At 37.8% G+C, this 18,974-nt stretch overlaps 1 protein-coding gene across 3 annotated transcripts in view; it reads right to left on the minus strand.

The window, feature by feature from the left end:
• LOC126184368 (ATP-dependent helicase brm) overlaps nucleotides 1-18,974 on the minus strand; it is a 437,613-nt gene that overhangs the window by 191,977 nt on the left and 226,662 nt on the right. For all 3 annotated transcript variants that reach the window (XM_049926751.1, XM_049926752.1, XM_049926750.1), the window contains 3 exons: nucleotides 18,773-18,930; nucleotides 5,241-5,418; nucleotides 687-929 (listed from right to left, as the gene is read on the minus strand). In XM_049926751.1, coding sequence (XP_049782708.1) covers nucleotides 687-929; nucleotides 5,241-5,418; nucleotides 18,773-18,930 — 579 coding nt within the window. The remainder of the gene's footprint in view (nucleotides 1-686; nucleotides 930-5,240; nucleotides 5,419-18,772; nucleotides 18,931-18,974) is intronic.

Here is an 18,974-nt window from a genome sequence, read left to right on the forward strand (position 1 = left end):
TTTTGATGGGGCTATGTTTACAAATGCCTAAGCTGGTTGCGTGACCCACTCATGACCCACCACCTGCACCATCACTTGCCGCTACTGCCATCTGTTGTAGTAGAGCAGAAGGGAAGTTGTAGACCCAATATAGTGATGAATTGAGTTAATTATGAAAATTGTGTTTGACAACTCTGACCTAGTATGTCTACAGTGTTTACCTGTCAAGTATGTGCCCAAAACAATAAACCAAATTTTCAAAAAGATAAGTGTTATGGGCTCAATTGTTTTAATGTGCAGTTTGTGGTTTCTATATTTTGTACTCAGTATGATGCTCTGCCTATACGTGCTCTTTCAGTTCCCTATGCAAATACAGAGTTTCCACATAATGTCTTAAGAATTTTTTATTTTTCACTATAGTATGGCAACATATGACAAGCCTGTAAAACGAAGATCACTCTTTTCACATTGTCAATGCTATTAACAATTTTCTTCTAGTGTGTTAATGCAGAAATACTTGATGTAAACACCAGACAATTCAGAGGCACTATAATAACAATACTTGCAAATTAATGTACTCAGTAACAAATTTATTAATAAGCACAAATGAATGAATTTTAATAAAATAAAGATGGTACATTACACTATGACTAAAAATTGTAAAGGAAAGAGGAATGGACAACCAAAAAATATGTGGTGCAATTTACCTTTTCTCCAGTTGTAGCAAATGGTGCATTGAACCACTGTTCAAATGTACTGCAGGATTTGAATATAGAGGGAAGTAAAAAGTTCAGCAGTGCCCAAAGTTCAGGTAACTTGTTCTGAAGAGGTGTACCAGTAAGGAGGAGACGGTGAGTGGCAACATAATGAGTGTTCAAAACCTGTGTTAACTTGCAGTGATGATTTTTCATGCGATGGCCTTCATCAATGACCATGTATTTCCAATGTAACTGTAAAAGTAATCCATAATGAACAACAAGAACAACAGAAATAATAATAATAATAATAATAATAATAATAATAATAATAATAATGAGTAGTAGTAGTAGTAGTAATAGTAGTAGTAGCAGCAGCAAATGACATGGAAAATCATGCAAGCAGTCAGACCTTAAAAAACACACATTTTTCACTGTAAATGGGCTAAGAATGCCAATCAAGGGATGTAATGGAGGGAAGTGTGGGGGGTTAAAACTGTAGGCGGAGACCACGACCTGATAACAGTAAGTAGGATTGAATTGATGTTGGTAGTGCTAGATCTGCAGATATGAAGAGGCCTGAACAGGATGACTACAGTGGAAACACACATCAAACCATTCTTCAGACTGAAGAGCAAATCAAACAACAAGATCAACAGATAAAAAATGAATAGTTACTGTTGCACAAAGATTGTTGACCTTCTTGCAGTAGTCTACTTTCTAGATATGAAGAAGACAGACAATATCACTGAAATGGATTTCAGGGTGCATAGGCATATGTAGCTATCAGTTTTTTCTTTCTTTTCCAGAAACTATAAAGTAACCAGAGTGTCTCACATCCCAGCACACATTAAATGTCTGGTTATGTGTGCACTGCTGCAAGTTTGACAGAGGGAAAATTATGAGCTTTGAAAGCAAAAAGTAAGAACATTGAGAACAGTACAATACAAAAGTTCATTTGCACAGTTTACAAACTGTGCCATCAAATCTGTAGATATTACAGAAAATGTGGCTGGAATACTTATATAATTACCCATCACATCCCATTCCAGTCATTGGAACATTCTACCCAATCAAAGGATGTCCATCTGTAAAAAGGCTACCAGTAAACTGTGGCCATGTTTGACCGAACACAAAACTGAGTTACAATGTTCACCTGCTTCTTTATGTGCCTTTCTATTATTCCACCTATCCTCTACACCGTGGGTAGACAACTGATGGCCCACAATGGGTTTGAATCACGCCACAAAAGAAATTTTCAAAGTTACTCCTAATTGTCTGTCGACTGTGATTGTCTATCTCATTGCCATATTTTGTTTTTCTATTCTTCCTTGTATTAATATTGGTAAATAATTCTTATCCACTGTGGACTCATTAGAACATTACAACTATTGACTACTAACTTTGTTTTGTTGGTAATGCGCAAATACACGAATAAAAATCATTAGATGGCACAGTCTATGGGAACTGAATTTATAATGAATTATCTGCAATCGGCTGCTTTTACAGGCATTTATTTTTCAATGACAACGTTTAAAGGTGCCTGGGAACCCATCTTCAGTTGTTTACTTTTATTTATACATCACAAACACATTTTCTTTAACACCATATTTTACGGACTATAAGGCACACTTTTTTCTTAGAAAAATTTGCCTCCAAAATTCAGGGACTTCCTATACTTGACATTAATATAAAAATGTTGAATCTTTGATTTAAATTCCCACCAGACTTAAAAAGGCCATCTATTTGATATTGGGGGAAACCTATCTCTATCTGGCAACATGGGATTCAAGTGGCAGCAGCAGCACACCTATGCGACAAACATGAGTTGCTGGGATTCATAAGCTTGCTAACACTGTCTCGCTCCTGCCCTGCCATCACAAACCCAGAACACTGTCTAGCCTATGATGTGTCATTGCAGTCTATGGTGCCAGTGAACTTGAACTGAAAGTCATTTGTGTTATCAGTAACAGTACAATAGTTTTTTAGTAGCTAGTTTCGTAATGGGGAAAAGATAAAAGATATTCATATGATGCAGGCTATAGATTGAAAGTAACAGCATAGGAAGAAGAACACATAAACATAGCAGCTGAGTGGCATTTCAGCCCTCCACCAACAGAAAAAACGCATTCGCAATTGCTGGGTAGTAAAGAAGAACTGAAAAAAATGATGAAGACTAAATGTGCAAATAGAGGACTGAATGCAAAATGGCCAATACTAGAAAATGACGTACTGAAATAGATTGAAGGACACCATCAAAATGGCATTGGAATTAGTCCAAAATCATTTAAATACACATTTGTAAGCTAGCACTACAGTGGAACTTAACAGACTTTAACGGTGGAATTGGTTCATGCTATAGGTTCATGAAGCATCATGGACTTAGAATGAGAACCAAAACAAAAATATCTGAGAATGCCACAAGAGTATGAAGAGAAAATGTTATCTTTCCATTGCTTTATTATTCAACACTGATAGAAAACTAGAATGGAACTAAGCTAATTAGTAAATATGGATAAAACTCCTCTGGCACTCAATGTGCCACATAACAGAACTGTTGTCATGAAAGGTGCTGAAACTGTAACTCTAAAAACAAGTGGACATGAAAAAATGCACTACACTGTTGTCCTTTTGTGTTGTGCTAATGATCATTTTCAAATGCAAAACAATGCCAAAACCTTCTGAAATACCACCAGGTGCTGTTGTTCACATACATGACAAGAGTCGAATGGATGAGTCTGGTATGAAATTATGGGTTAACCAAGTCCAAGTCAGTGGATTAAACAGCTATCTAGAGTAAGAGAAAACATTATTGTTAAATCTTTCAAGAAGTGCAGCATAAGTAACACTCTCTATGGCCGTGAAGACCAACTTATATATACAAAGAGGACAACAATGACAATGAAGAGAAGGAGGAGGAGGAGGAGGAAGAAGAAGAAGAAAGTTCAGATGACAGTTTTCAAGGATCTGAAAGGTCAGTTTGGTTTTATACACGAATATTTTTTTTTTTTTAGTCTGGCTTTGCAATCTAATAATAAAAATTGTAAAAATGTTATTTTTTTAAAAAATTGCTTAAAAATTAAGGTGCATCTTACAGTCCATAAAATACGGTAACAGCATTGCAGAATTCTGCAATGGAAGCTTTAAGACAGCTACTGTAAAACGTCATATGCAAAGATACAATGCTCACAACACATAACTAAATTTAACATCTGATGAAGCGAAATGAATGTACTCTCAAAAATGCATATTTCGAGGCATATTTCATTGGCGTGGCATATCAGAAAAGGGGTGCCACTTATATCTGTGCGTTACTCCTAACCATTAACGCCAAGGACAAAAATACTAATTTAAAAAAAATAATAAAAAAAAATTACACACACACACACACACCATGGGTCAGCATTTGTTACCCATGCCTACTCTAAACAGGCAGTGGTTGTCTTCCTCATATTGTACTCTGTCATATAAGACTGCAACTATACTATTAATATCCCCCCCCCTCCCAAAAAAAAAAAAAGAGAGAGAGAGAGAGAGAGAGAGAGAGAGAACAATGAGAGTGAAAAAAGAGAGAGAGAGAGAGAGAGAGAGAGAGAGAACAATGAGAGTGGGTAGATGCTATACAGTTCCAGCCAGAAATATTTTCAAGGTAGTACACTGTTAACTATTCTGACTGTTTAACAGCAAATCTTCAAAGCCACAGCCTTCATCAGCAAAACACACATGACAGCTAACTCCAGCACCTTGGGCTGGAATGCCAGCCAAATACATACATAAATCTGCTGCACTCTCATTTACTCAAATATGACACAGAAATTTAAGCACGTTATCAGTCAAAAACCAACCAATACAACATTACTGGTCAAGGAACAATAAACAATGTATGAAAATCACTTACTTGGCCATTTGAAAGAATGACATTGGAGAAATCCCACTAAAATCTCAAACAAAAGCTCTACTTCTTAATTAGCAACAACATTATGGAGGAAAAGCTAAGAAGAGTAATGTCTCTCAGAAAGTTTTTCAAATGGGAAACAGTAACTGTCTTTTATAACAAAGTTAAAAATAAAGCTTCTGGTTGGAACTAATTTATTTTGTAAGCCTATTTCACTAAAGAATCAGAGAGTCAAATTTGAAGTTTCAATTGTACTGGTAACTATCTATAGTAAGCAACAGTTGTGCTACATGTTTATTAGCCCATCTTATTATTATTTTATATGTTGTTATCCTCTTTTTTCTCTAAAAAGCTTAACCAACATTTTCTTCCATATTCAAGGCACCTGATACACAGACATTAGTCCACTAGTACAGAACTTTAAAAATTAAGCATGTAACAAGGCACACTTAAACAGAAACTTCACTAGAAATATTCTCTGTTACTTTGCATATCCCATAAATACGAGATGTAACAACTTTTCTGGTTTTTCAAACAGCCTGAGATTCTACAAATTAACTACAAAAATTTCATTATGTTTCAAAATAATTTCAGTTAATAAAAATGTAAAAATTCTAGAACCAAATGTCTGAAAACAAATAACAGTTTTGACAGAAATACTATTAACTAACTTTTGCAAGCATCCCCTTATCTTTGATGACATATTCGTAAGTCGTGAGTAGCACGTTAAACTTTGTTGACCGCATCTGGCTCTGGATCTGACGACGCATGGCAGGAGAACCTTTATAGGCAACAACAATAACAGACGGTGCCCATTTCTCGAACTCCAGCACCCAGTTTGATAACGTCCTTTAAAGAAAAAGAAAAAAGTATGATAAAATACAACCATAACCATATACAACTTAAATCCACAACAAATATTAGTTTGCATGCAACCCGCATTTGCAAGCATGCACATGCGCACGCACCCACATGTGCGCGAGCGCGCGCACACACACACACACACACACACACACACACACACACACACAAAAAATTCCAACTACAATATGTAACTCTAGTCACAGTTGTAGCCATGTGTCAACTAGAAGGAAGTGTAGCCATGCACCTCCTCAAGTATCCCAAGTTTTCATACTTTCAATTATCATACAGTTTCTGTATAGTTGACAAAGACAAATTATGTAGCAACTTGTGTAGGATGTTCTTAGTATTCTTATACATCTACATCTAGACTCTGTACTCCAACTTATGGCCTGTGGTGGAGGATAATTCATTTTCCATGTTACCTACTTCATTTGCAAATGGTATGTGGAAGAACAACTGCCATTACTACTCTGTACAAGGTCTTATTTCTCTGATTTTTGTGAGATGTATGTGGTGGGAAGTAAAATGTTGCTTGACTATACTCAGAATGTATCTTATCAGAATGTTGAAAGTAAATCTCTACAAAATGCACAGGTTCCTCTTGTAGTGTCTGTTACTAGAATCAGAAAGCATTTCCATAACACCCTTGCACTTTCGAACTGAACCTGTGACATAATATGTCACTGTTTCTTTGATATGAATTATCTCCCCTCCCCCATCAATTCGACCTGGTAAGGGTCACAGACTGATAATAAATACTCAAAATCTGATTGAATAAGTATTTTGTAAGGCACTTCTTTTACGGACGTGTAACATTTCCTTAAGATTCTTCCAATGACACTAAGACGGGCACCTGCTATTCCTACAACTAGTTTTATGTGGGCATTCTACTTTATGTTACTCCTCAACATTTTATAGCTCTTACTATATCCAGTGGTTTACTGCCAATAGTGTACTGAAACAGTAATTAACTTCTTCATCTACTTATGCAAAATAAATTGCATATATTACCATTCTGGGTCAACTGCCATACCCTGCACCAATCATCAATCCTGAAGAGATCTTCCTGAATTTTCTACAGTCTTCTAGCATTGCTACCTCCCTACAGGTAACATCACTGTCCACAAACGAGCTTTCAATATTATCATTTAGATCATTTATATACACACACCAAAATTGCCTAAGCAATAACTAAAAAAATAGAAACATTAAAAAAACTGACCGAAGTAGAAAAATGAATGGAAATAAATATTAAAGTACTAGTCATTTGTCATTACTGTATTAAGAAAAGTTGTTATTTTATATAGTTGTATTGAAAAGAATTAAGTATGTTTTAAATAGGGGGACACAAATAACTAATAACTGCGTAAAATCATGATTAACAGTTAAGAATAGATTTAATGATGGCAGAATGTCATCATTTAAACCGTGATGGAATGTTTATGGCAACTGCCATAACTGAAAATGGTGAAAAACAAACTGATGCTGTAAGTGCTCCAAACAAAGGAAAAGGTGTGATTTCAAGAATGTGGAGTCATTATAAAAAATTTGGCAGTTCAGAAGAAAACCAAGGGATTAGTGGAGGACAAGGCCCTTAGAGTACGAACTTCAACTGCCAGAATGTTAAGAAGTGCCATGCAAAATGTAGGTAACATAATTGTTTCAACCCAAACTGTCAGAAACAAACTTCATGAAAAAGGCCTTCATGCCTACCGACCTTTAAGGCTTCCAGCTATTTGTCAAGGAAATAATGTTTTGTGGTGCCTACAATATTGAAATTGGACAGTGGATCAATGAGGGAAAGTCATCTTTACAGATAAACAATGCTTTGGTTTGCACCCAGAGTCAAGATGAGTGTTCATACAGAAGCAACTAGGTGATGCACAAAGTCTTATGAACATACATGAGATCCACAAATTTCAAGGAATTTCTATCACAGTGTGGGGAGAAATAACGGTCACTTGAAAAATGGATTTTGTTTTTGTAAGAGGAAAGTAACAGGTAAATCTTTAAATTCAAAAAATTTTGCAAACTTTGGTGTTTCCGACTGCTGAAGAGTATGGGCCTGAATTGGTCGCATCATACTGCCAGATCACAAATTGCTGGAGCCGTGTTCAGTGGCTTGAAAGACACAATGTTTAAGTACAACAGTGACCTGCTCAGTCTCCTGAACTCAACCCAATAAAGCTCCTTTGGGATAACTTTCAAGAAAAGTTTGAGATAATGTAGACAATGTCCAGTGCCTGGATCAGTTGCGCTCAGCTTAGATGTCACTGACAGATCAATGCTTAAGATGGGATTACTCATCTCTTTTTATCAGTAACTAGGAGGTGCTGAGTTGCACGTAACCCAAGAGAAAGTGCTAGCATTTACTGATGCCCAAAAAGTACTGACAATTGACAGTGATAAGGATTGAGTATCGTTACAAAGTTACGTAATGATATGTATATATGAATAGTTACATGTGTATCATATGTGTGTACTACTTCGTATAGAGGACTGGTGCATGGTACACAGAAATATGCAACAGAAGACAGTTAACACTAGCTTTTAAGTTCCTGCTCTTTTTCTAGTAAGCGTGCATTTGGCTGTCAGGTTGTGTGTGTGAATGTGTGTACTCTTACTAGAAAAACAACAAGAACTTGAAAGCTAGTGTTACCAGTTTTGTATTAAGAGCTGTGTGCCACGCATTAGTTCTCAACAGATAATTAGTCGCCTTTCATTTATTTTACTCATTTTTCTATCCACGAATTTTCATTAATGCTGTATGTATACACGAGGTCTTTTCAACAAATTCCAGAACATTCATAATTTTGCGCCAATGATGTGTTACAGCAGAATACAGTTGGCATCCCTGCACATGAGTGCGTGTAATATGTAGCTGCCAGAAGTTCCACTGCTGTGAGTCTGTTAGTTATTGTTCAGTACTGTACTGAGTAGAACATTATGTTGCACAGTTTGCAAATTTCGATATGTCCGAGTTAGAGGAGCAATGCGTCTGCTTCAAATTTAGCGTAAAACTCAGGAAGTCTACAGTGATGAGTGCTTAAGCCATACTTAGTGTTATGAATGGTTCACATGGTTTAAAAAGTTAAAGATGACCCTTGATCAGGACCCCCTGCAGCATCTACCGATGACAATCACGTCACGCACATCAATGAAACTGTGTGAGCCACTCAAAGACTGACTGTCCCAGAGATTGCTGAAGAATGTAGCATTTCAGTTGGATCATGTCATATCCTGACACAGAATCTTGGAATGCACCATGTTGCCGGCAAGTTTGATCTGCGGCTCAGAAAGACCATCGCCTCACAATCTGTGAAGAGTTCTTCAATCGCACAAATGAGAATGAGATGTTCTTCAAAAGAATCATAACTAGTGATGAGACATGGGTCTATGGTTATGATGTTGAGACCAAGGTCCAATCTCCACAATGGGTTAGGAAATGTTCTCCAACACACACACACACACACACACACACACACACAAAAGGGGGGGGGGGGGCCTTGTGTCAGTTCAGGTCAAATGTCAAAGCCATGCTGATAGTTTTCTTTGACTTTAAAGCATTCGTTCATAATGAATTTGGCAACATGAGCAAACTGTTACTCAATGGTGCTATTGGGACACGCTGCGACGCCTGCAAGAAAATGTGAGAAGGAAATGGCCCGAAATGTGACTAGACAATTCATGGCTCTTGCATCACAATAACGCACCCAAACATTCATCTCTGTTGGTGCATGACTATTGCACAAAAAAACGAAATAACTGTGCTGTTTTATCCTCCATATCCTCCAGACCTGGCCCTGCAGATTTTTTTTTATTTCCAAAGTTGAGTCTCTGTTGGAAGAACAAATATTTGCAACAATAGATGAGATAAAAGAAAATTTGCAGACAGCATTTCGAGCATTCCAGCAAGAGGTGTACCAAGACTGCTTCCAAAAGTGGAAATGGTGTTGGGAGCGGTGTATCAACTGTGGAGGAGAGTATTTAGAAGGAGACCATGCACAATAAGTAAAAGATAAGTGTAGAAAAATTTTGTTGATTTCCTATGATTTTTCATTAATAGAAAAGTAGTTTGTTCCTTAGACAATTTTGTGTGTGTAGTAACAAACTTACAGCATTTCCTTGTGGTCCTCCGAAAATTACTTTGACATCTGTAGGTTTCACCTCAAGAATATTGTAACGAGTTTTATCAGTTGGGAACTGTTGAGCCCAATTACCAATCTGGTTCAATATTTTGTAAGCTCGTATTTTGTTCATTAAATGAAAATGTGGGACATAATGAAAAATGACAATTCAGGACATCATGAAAAAACATAATAAAAATTCGAGCTCTCGATGATAATCCCCATAGTCTTAATCAGGAACTGTTGTCACTGTTGTCATGCTCCCATAGATTGTGTCAATGTCTCAGATGCTAGTGGTGTCTTCTGTAAAGTAAACAACTTGGCAAATTCCTCTGGAGACTATCATCATTGGATCCTGCTTCCACACAACACCAAGACGAAGCCACTGTCCTGGCTTATGTTACTGCCACATATTCTGATCTCTATGACCTCGTTAATGGCTGAGACTTGGTAGGTTTAAGCATGGAACAAGATGTTTTGTTTCATGACACATAATTTTATGTTTATTTGTGAAGTTGTGTTCAGAACAGCACATATTTTTTTTGAAATTACAATTTTTAAGTGTCACTGGTCTCCTTCACAGTGTTGAGAAACTGTAGAGACTCACTGATCAATATGGTTGCTTTTGCATTGACAAGAGACAGTGTACTTTGCAAGGATTCTAAGGCCAAGACTTTCTTTAAACTAGAACCACAATGCTTAGTAACTGCTGGTTTTTTTGAAAATAACAATTTTTAATGTGCCACTAATGTTCTGTATAATGTTCAGAAACTGTAGGGATTGATTGATGAATATAGTTGCTTCTGCACTAATGAGACATCATGTAAATTCCATCGACCCTAAGGGCAAGACATTCTTTACACTAGAACTATGGAAACATAAAAATGACAATTTTGAAAAAGTCTACCCATCGCAACAATATTTCCCATTTCTTGAACTATTTTTAAATTTTGAGAGTTAGACTGTGCAAACAGTGTATAACACTGTACTCCTAACACTGTAGGAACAATCATTTTGATGGCTTAATATTTCTTTACATGCCGATATTCCCTGACAGTACTGCAAATGATCAGTTGCATTGCACATAGCTGCAACTTGATGCTACAATGTATGCTGTAGCTTCTGAGTTTATCATAGTGTTGCACCATGCCTAAAATGCCTGTTGTGTGTAAGCCATGACAAGAGAAACTGACACTGGCTCACAAGTAGTTAGACAAGGAAGTAATTAAATATTTAGAACATTTGCAGCAAGTTTCAGAGTATGAGTAGTAAGATGGTGAAATTGAAAGACACACAGAAATAGCAGTGATGATTATATTCCAGACAATATCGAACGCGGTAAAAGCAGTTGTGAAGTGTCTGGACAAGCTACATCAATAATTGTTACAGTGGCAAGGTAAACTCCTCCATCAAAGGCATGACATTTGATACAATACAAAAAGGCAAAGAAGGAGAAGTTAGCTGCCAGTTACCTTCACCTTCTTCTTTTTTTTTTTTTTTTTTTTTTTTTTTTTTTGTGGGTTGTTCAGAATTTAGAGAAGACAAGGCAGAATGGGAAATTTTGGACATAATCTTGAACGTATCTGCAAAACCATAAAAGTAAAACATTTCACACCATACAGAAGGACCAGTTCCACTTGTGAAGGAAAACATCAGTTCAAGGTGCTCTCAGTTCTTGGTGGCTCTCAGTTCTTGGTGGCTGCTAATAGATGATACGATGTTAAAACACACTAAGCTGCACACACACAGACAGAAGCCCACTAAACACCAAATGGTGTGTTTCTCTTTTTGAGAAGATTTATTAATGGATGTTTAGTATGCTAAGGGCCTTTTTTGTACCACAGGGATCAAAATTGATAGCTTGTGATTAGAAAACTGATGACCATAGTTCTTTCACAACACAATATCACGCGAGAGTTTTACAGACAATACGAATTTTTTATGCTTTGATATCAGGGAACAAATGCCAATAAGACTCACAACAGACAAGTTTTCTTTGGTGTCACATATTTTGAATTATTTCATTGTTCCTTGGTTTACAGTTCAGGACAACACATCACAACTGATGAGCAACTCTTTCCCACTAAGGACAGATGCAGAGATACACAATGCATGGCTAGTAAGGTAGATAAATTTTACATTAAATTTTGGTTAGCACCAGAGGTAGATTCCTAACATCTGTTCAATGGATCTTCATACATAGGAAAGGATTAACATCAACCAGAGAATCAAACCCTTTCCACATACATTGTAATGAAAATTGTGGAACCATTCCTTAAACACCAGGAATTTGACAAGAGACAATTTTTTCATATCTATGCACCTGACTCAAATACTGAAGAAGGAAAGAAGAAAAATGAGTATTTAACATCCCATCGACTACGAGGTCAATGGAGATGGAGCACAAGATCTGATTAGGGAAGAATGGGAAAGCAAACTGGCCGTGTCCTTTCAAAGGAACCATCCAACATTTGCCTTGAACAAGTTAGGGAAATCACAGAAAACCTAAATCTGTATGCCTGGATGGGGATTTGAACTATTGCCCTTCCAAATGCAAGTCCACCGTCCTAATCACTGTGCCACCTTATTCAGTGAAATACTGAAGAGTAATGGTACAAGCCTAGTTGGTACAGAGAACCATTTGAGAAGAGTGATACCAAAATCAATAAGAGTCCCAAAAGCAGCACTATAAAACAACTGTGATGTGTCACGAGGACAAAACCTTGTCAGTGTATCAAGACACGAAAAAGAGAAATGTTCTCATTCTCAGTACACTTCATTCAAGTGTACACATACGAAGCAATTTGAAATTTCTTCCATAAACTGTAGAATGCCACAACAATATGAAATATTGAGTGGATGTACTAGATGATGTGGCCATAAAATATTCAGTGAAAGTACCTCTGCAGAGATGGTAAGTGTAAGTGTTATACAATATACATGATTTTGTCAGAATAAATGCATGATTTCTTTACAGATCAGTTACAGGGAAAGTCATCAGTCATGGGCAGTATCTGCAGCATCTCATCAAAAACTAAGACAACCCATATGACAAATTGGTGCCAAAGAGTATTTCCTGCAACCAGCAATGGGTCAAATAATTATGACATAACAGCAAGACAACAATGCAGTGTTGAAATGTGAGAACAAGAAAACTGTTACTTAACTTTCTATTATACACTTACCCCAAAATCAGTTCAATCACAAATAAAGATGATTACTAAGAATGAAAATAATTTACAACATCGGTTTGAATGTTCTCATTAAAAAAAGTTTGCTTTTGTACTTGTCAATGTGTTAAAATAGAAAAAAGGTGCAGCTCTGCCACTGTGGACAATTTGACTGCTGCTGCAGTTTTAGGTATACAGAGTGTTACAAAAAGGTACGGCCAAACTTTCAGGAAACATTCCTCACACACAAATAAAGAAAAGATGTTATGTGGACATGTGTCCGGAATCGCTTAATTTCCATGTTAGAGCTCATTTTAAATCTTCCACCTACGCTCAATGGAGCACGTTACCATGATTTCATACGGGATACTCTACCTGTGCTGCTAGAACATGTGCCTTTACAAGTACGACGCAACATGTGGTTCATGCACGATGGAGCTCCTGCACATTTCAGTCGAAGTGTTCGTACGCTTCCCAACAACAGATTCGGTGACCAATGGATTGGTAGAGGCGACCCATTCCATGGCCTCCACGCTCTCCTGACCTCAACCCTCTTGACTTTCATTTATGGGGGCTTGTCTATGCAAACCCCGGTACCAAATGTAGAGACTCTTCGTGCTCGTATTGTGGACGGCTGTGATACAATACGCCATTCTCCAGGGCTGCATCGGCGCATCAGGGATTCCATGCGACGGAGGGTGGATGCAAGCATCCTCGCTAACGAAGGACATTTTGAACACTTCCTGGAACAAAGTGTTTGAAGTCACGCTGATACGTTCTGTTGCTGTGTGTTTCCATTCCATGATTAATGTGATTTGAAGAGAAGTAATAAAAAAGGCTCTAACATGGAAAGTAAGCGTTTCCGGACACATGTCCACATAACACCTTTTCTTTCTTTGTGTGTGAGGAATGTTTCCTGAAAGTTTGACCATACCTTTTTGTAACACCCTGTATACTCTTAAAAGTATTGCAATTTTAGTGTACACCTGGTACAGCATCTCTTTTATCTTCTTAAGAAGTCACAAAATAGGTCCTCTGCCTTTTCTTCCCAGGACCCTATTTTGCTATGGCCAATGTTGAATTATATACTGTAATTGGAAAAAGATTGTCCACATTACTACTGAAGGAGAACTTACATTCTTGCACAACAGAAAAAGTAATGATTAATGTGGCCTCATTAAACTGCAGGAGCATCCATAGTAAAGCTCCAGAATTAGTATTGCTTATGAAAGGGAATGATTCCCACAAAGTAATAAGAAGAGAAAGTTGGTTGAAATATAAATAATATACTAAATTCAGAGTGGAATATAAAGGGTGACTCAAAAGTCATGTACCATAGGACAAATAGGGTGAACCAGAACTCCATAAACAAACTTTCAGTTTGGACCAAAACAAGAACAAAAGTCTAGTAAACATGGGCTCTAAAGTGCATACCTTAAGAGCTATGAGCACTTGTTCAGTAGATGAGATGTGCTTCACAGTGGCAAAGATGAAGCAGTGCTCATAGCTCATAAGTTACACATTTTAGAGCCCATGTTTACTGGACTTTTTTTTCTTGTTTTGGTCCCTCCTACCACCTACTAAAGTTAGTCTTTGGAGTTCTGGTTCACCCTATTTGTCCTATTGGACATGAATTTTGAATTGATCTGTATATCACAAGGATTGGAGGTGTACTTATTACCAAAAAGAACTCACTGATATCTACTAAGATTATAACATAATTAAAACTGAAATAATTTGGGTAAAGGTAAGAATTGCATATGGATCAAACATGGTAATTTCATGTTTTTGTAGACTGCTTGCCTCAATAGGCATAGCAGCAGAGCACTTCAGAGAAAACTTGGAGAATATCACTAGTAAATTTTCTGATCACATTATTGTAACAGGAGGAAACTTCAATTTGCCAGTTGTGTAATGGGAGCGTCATGAGATTAAAACTGTCACAAGAGGTGGAAGTCTATGTGGTACTGTTCTGAATGCCTTGTCTGAAAATTACTTTGAGCAGACAGTTAGGAGCTTACTCGTGTGGGCAATGTTGCAGATCAAGCCACTAACAGGGCCAACACTTTCAAATCAGTCAATATAAAAGATGTTGTTATAGTAACAGGAAACACTGCGGAGTACTGAATAGAAAACATAAAATAGGTCAGCTCTGAGGATAAAAAGCTTCATTACAGATTTAAGTGAGGTCAAGGCATAGTTGATAAACAAAGGCAAAATGAAGCCAAAATGAGTGTAACGAGATTATTGTTGTTGTTGTTGTTGTTGTTGTTGTTTTGCTATGGGGATGTACGGGCACTGAATGGCGAGGTTATCAGCAACCTTACAATTATCAAAAGATACAAATGTGGGTAAAAGTGCTAAAACCATTGGCACACTCACTCACTCACTGACTCTTACCTCACTTGCACTGACCCACACAATCACTCTATATCACACACTATTAAACAAAGGAGATATAGTGAAAAGGTGCTACACCTGGAATGAAAACAGAAGTAAAATGACAGAGGAGCTGAAACAAGAGCACCGGGATATGTGACTGACTGATCATTTACAAAAAAAACTATGGGTGAGTAAGTCACCCTGTTAACACATTAAGAACATTTCCCAAAACTTTTGGACCCAAGATTATAAAACTTCAAAACCTTCAAACTCTAACCACATTCATTTCAATGCTACTTAAAATAGAGAGCAGATCTGCTGGCAAATCTACCAGATCTGGTGGCAAATCTGCCACTGCCCTCTAGTCTGAAAATAAAACACAGACTATTGAAAGTGGCCACAGCGACCTTCCGCCACAAGCACCACATGCTGAAGGATCCTTCACTGGAGCAAGAAGCTATGTGTCAGAGAACTGTGGCCTGTGCAAAGGCAAGTAAGGAGGACCTCATCCTGTGTTTGTGACTGAAAGGAGGTACATCATGGCCACACAGTGTGCTTTACTAAGACACAGATTATTAGCTGTCAATTCCAGCCACTTGTCTTCCCATCGATGCATGACTCTATACCTAAACAACAAGGTGATAGCACGCAGGGTGACTGCACACCAAAATAACTGAGGATCACGACATGCCTCCTTACCTGCTACATCCCTCCTTTCATTCCCTGCAATACATATGTGCCCTGGTACCCAGCAAAAAAACGCTTCCTTCCCCGGCCGTTGTAGTTAGAGAAGCACATCCTGGATATTTTGGACTACTTTATCTGCTGGGTACAAGTGTTATAGAGAGAGAGAGAGTGAATGGCACTCAGAGAATCAGAACAAACAAGGAATTTTGCATTCGAAGCACATCTCATATGCTCCAGTGCCTGCAAGATTGCATATAATTCTTCATTGAAGACAGTCAAGTCTTGAGGCGCTTGGAACTTGAGGTCACAATAAGGGAAAACAACAGTGCAACCAACGGAGTCCTCAGTTTCAGAGGTGGACGAGCACCAGTATGGTATGCACATGAATTCAGAGCTGTGAGGAACTTACATGTCTGATGCAGCATGAGGAGTTTCCATCAGATGGTAAGCAGGGGTTCCCCAGACTTAGCACAGAGTTTGGAGTAAAAAATGAGACCCAGAAACCTCACCGAGTCTTTACAATGTAGAATGGTATCTCTCACATGCAAGTCCAGTAAATTAAAAATATGACAAAAATGATTAAAATGAACACACAGGCTCACGCTTGTTTTGAACAAGAGAATGGTGTCCCTCAGGGCAGTGTTTTAGGTGTTAGCCCCTTTGCCATAGTCATAAACAGTATCATGTCTACAGTACAGAGTCCCTTACAATTCTGCTTATTTGTGGATGGCTTTGCTGTTTTTTCTTTCTCCTCCAGTCTTCTAACAACAGCTCGTCATTTGCAACTTACTGTGCAGGGTTAGAGGAGTGTGCTACAAAGATGGTTTTCAGTTTTCCGCAGATAAAGTGTTAAGAGAGTGAAAACCCATCTTTGTAGCACACTCCTCTAACCCTGCACAGCAAGTTGCAAATGACGAGCTGTTGTTAGAAGACTGGAGGAGAAAGAAAAACCAGCAAAGTCATCCACAAATAAGCAGAATTGTAAGGGACTCTGTACTGTAGACATGATACTGTTTATGACTATGGCAAAGGGGCTAACACCTAAAACACTGCCCTGAGGGACACCATTCTCTTGTACAAAACAAGTTGAGAGAATAGAACCAACGTGTGACCTAAAAAATTGCCGAGATAGGAAAGATTGTATGAAGAAAGGGAAGTGGCCATGCCACGAAAGCCGCAATTGTGAAGTTGCACGAGAATACTATGTCTCCAAGTAGTGTCAAAGGATATACCAAGAAAAAAACGATGAAAACTCCAGGTATGAACATCAACAATGTAGGAAAAGACACATTGCTACTTACCATAAAGAAGACATGTTAAGTTGCAGACATGCACGATTAAAAGACACTTCCATAATGCTTTTGGCCACAGCCTTCATCAGCAAAAGAGAAACATACACCATTCGTGTACACAAGCATGCACACCTCATGCACACATGAGCGCCAACTCCAGCATCTCGGCCCAGACCGAGATGCTGGAGTTCGCTGTCATGTGTGCATGAGGTATGCATGCTTCTGTGTATGACAGCTGTATGTTTTCTCTTTGCTGATGAAGGCTGTGGCTGAAACCTTTATGCAAGTGTCTTTGGCTATACCAAGACAGTGGCGTTTATGTAGAAAAGCCTGTTGAATAGCTGTCTCTAGTAAGGTCACATTGTTGAAAACAGACCAAAATCTTTGGAACCTACACAGAGTTTCAGATGGCCACTGTATCAACCTACTAAGCAACATAGGACTCTTCCCTCAGCAGCAATAGTTTAATTTGTGAATATAAGACAACCCTGTATTTTTCAAATGATGAACTTTGGGTAAAACCTCATCTTGGGTAAACATGGTCAATACCTGGGCACTGCTGAGTTTCTCAGTTAGTACTGTAATATGATTCCTCCTTTTGACCCTCATATGAATGCCAAAATTGCAGATACTGAGATGTGCGATTGTAGAACAGAAAATCAACTAAACTTATTCAATAGTGAACGGGACCTTGACTACATCAGATCCTGAGAGAGAGAACTTGCTCCCCTTCTAGCAGCAGTTTATTGTGGCAGTCCTTGTCATGAATAGTTGTAGCTCTGTGCATCAATCTATTTCATGTATTTAAAACCCCTCTCTTCTGGATTGGGTGATACAAGCTGTGCACGTCTAGATTTAAGTGAATGTGTGTCACCTTGTGATATACAAAGTGACAAAGCTGTCCAACTGGTTTTACTTTTGCCTCCAGCCTGATAGTGAACTGGGTGCCAGGGAGCATTACTTCATGGTCATATGAAGATGGACGAATACAACCAAAATTCAAGGTGTGTTCTTCAACATTATTGATAAAGAAGTTAGATACATCTCGAGATAGTGAAGAGCCCATGGGCATTCTGTCAGTCATTTTATTTTAATCTGACATGGCAACAATAGCAAAAATGTTTTAAAATGGACATCATCACAAAAAACTTCAATCCCATTAAACTAATTTAGGGATTCCTGAAATAATGTCACACCAATAATTAACTGAGTTTACTTCCTTTCTCAATGAAGATTTGTTTGTTCCATGAATTTGTCCATGTGATTGCTTATTTCGACAAATTAAAACTGTGTGCCAAGCAGGGGTCCAAGTTGTTGATAAACATTAGACACATGGGAAACAGTCAGTGATAAGTTGGATTTCTGCGTTAATAAGTGTTTGGATGGCTCAACTGATATGGTACTGCCAGGGAAAAGGAAGTATCCAAAGTTAAACCTTGAATGGCATAAAGTTTTAGCTTGTTATACACAATCAACGTAGAGCATCTTCTATCAAGAGTAATGGAATTTTAAGTTTTATCAACTCCTCTTCTAATACAGAAAAACCTTACACTAAAATGTTTATAAAGAATTGTAATAGAAGTTTACACTTTTTCAGCAGCAAATCAATGTAAAATTATTGCTTAATAAATGACACTTTGAGAGCTCATTATTAAGGAGGAACAAGTTTAAAACAACTTACGACAACGGGACAATAATCAAAAATGGCCCATTGACTTTCTTGCGTTCCATTAGGTAGGTGATAAGTGCAATTGTCTGAATAGTTTTTCCAAGACCCATCTCATCTGCAAGAATTCCATTCAGATTGTTGTTGTACAGAGACACCAGCCACTCCAGTCCCTGATGAGTATGAAAAAACATTAAAGGACTGTGTAACACTGTCA

The sequence above is a fragment of the Schistocerca cancellata genome, chromosome 4, assembly GCF_023864275.1.
Source record: "Schistocerca cancellata isolate TAMUIC-IGC-003103 chromosome 4, iqSchCanc2.1, whole genome shotgun sequence".
Classification (NCBI taxonomy): domain Eukaryota; kingdom Metazoa; phylum Arthropoda; class Insecta; order Orthoptera; family Acrididae; genus Schistocerca; species Schistocerca cancellata.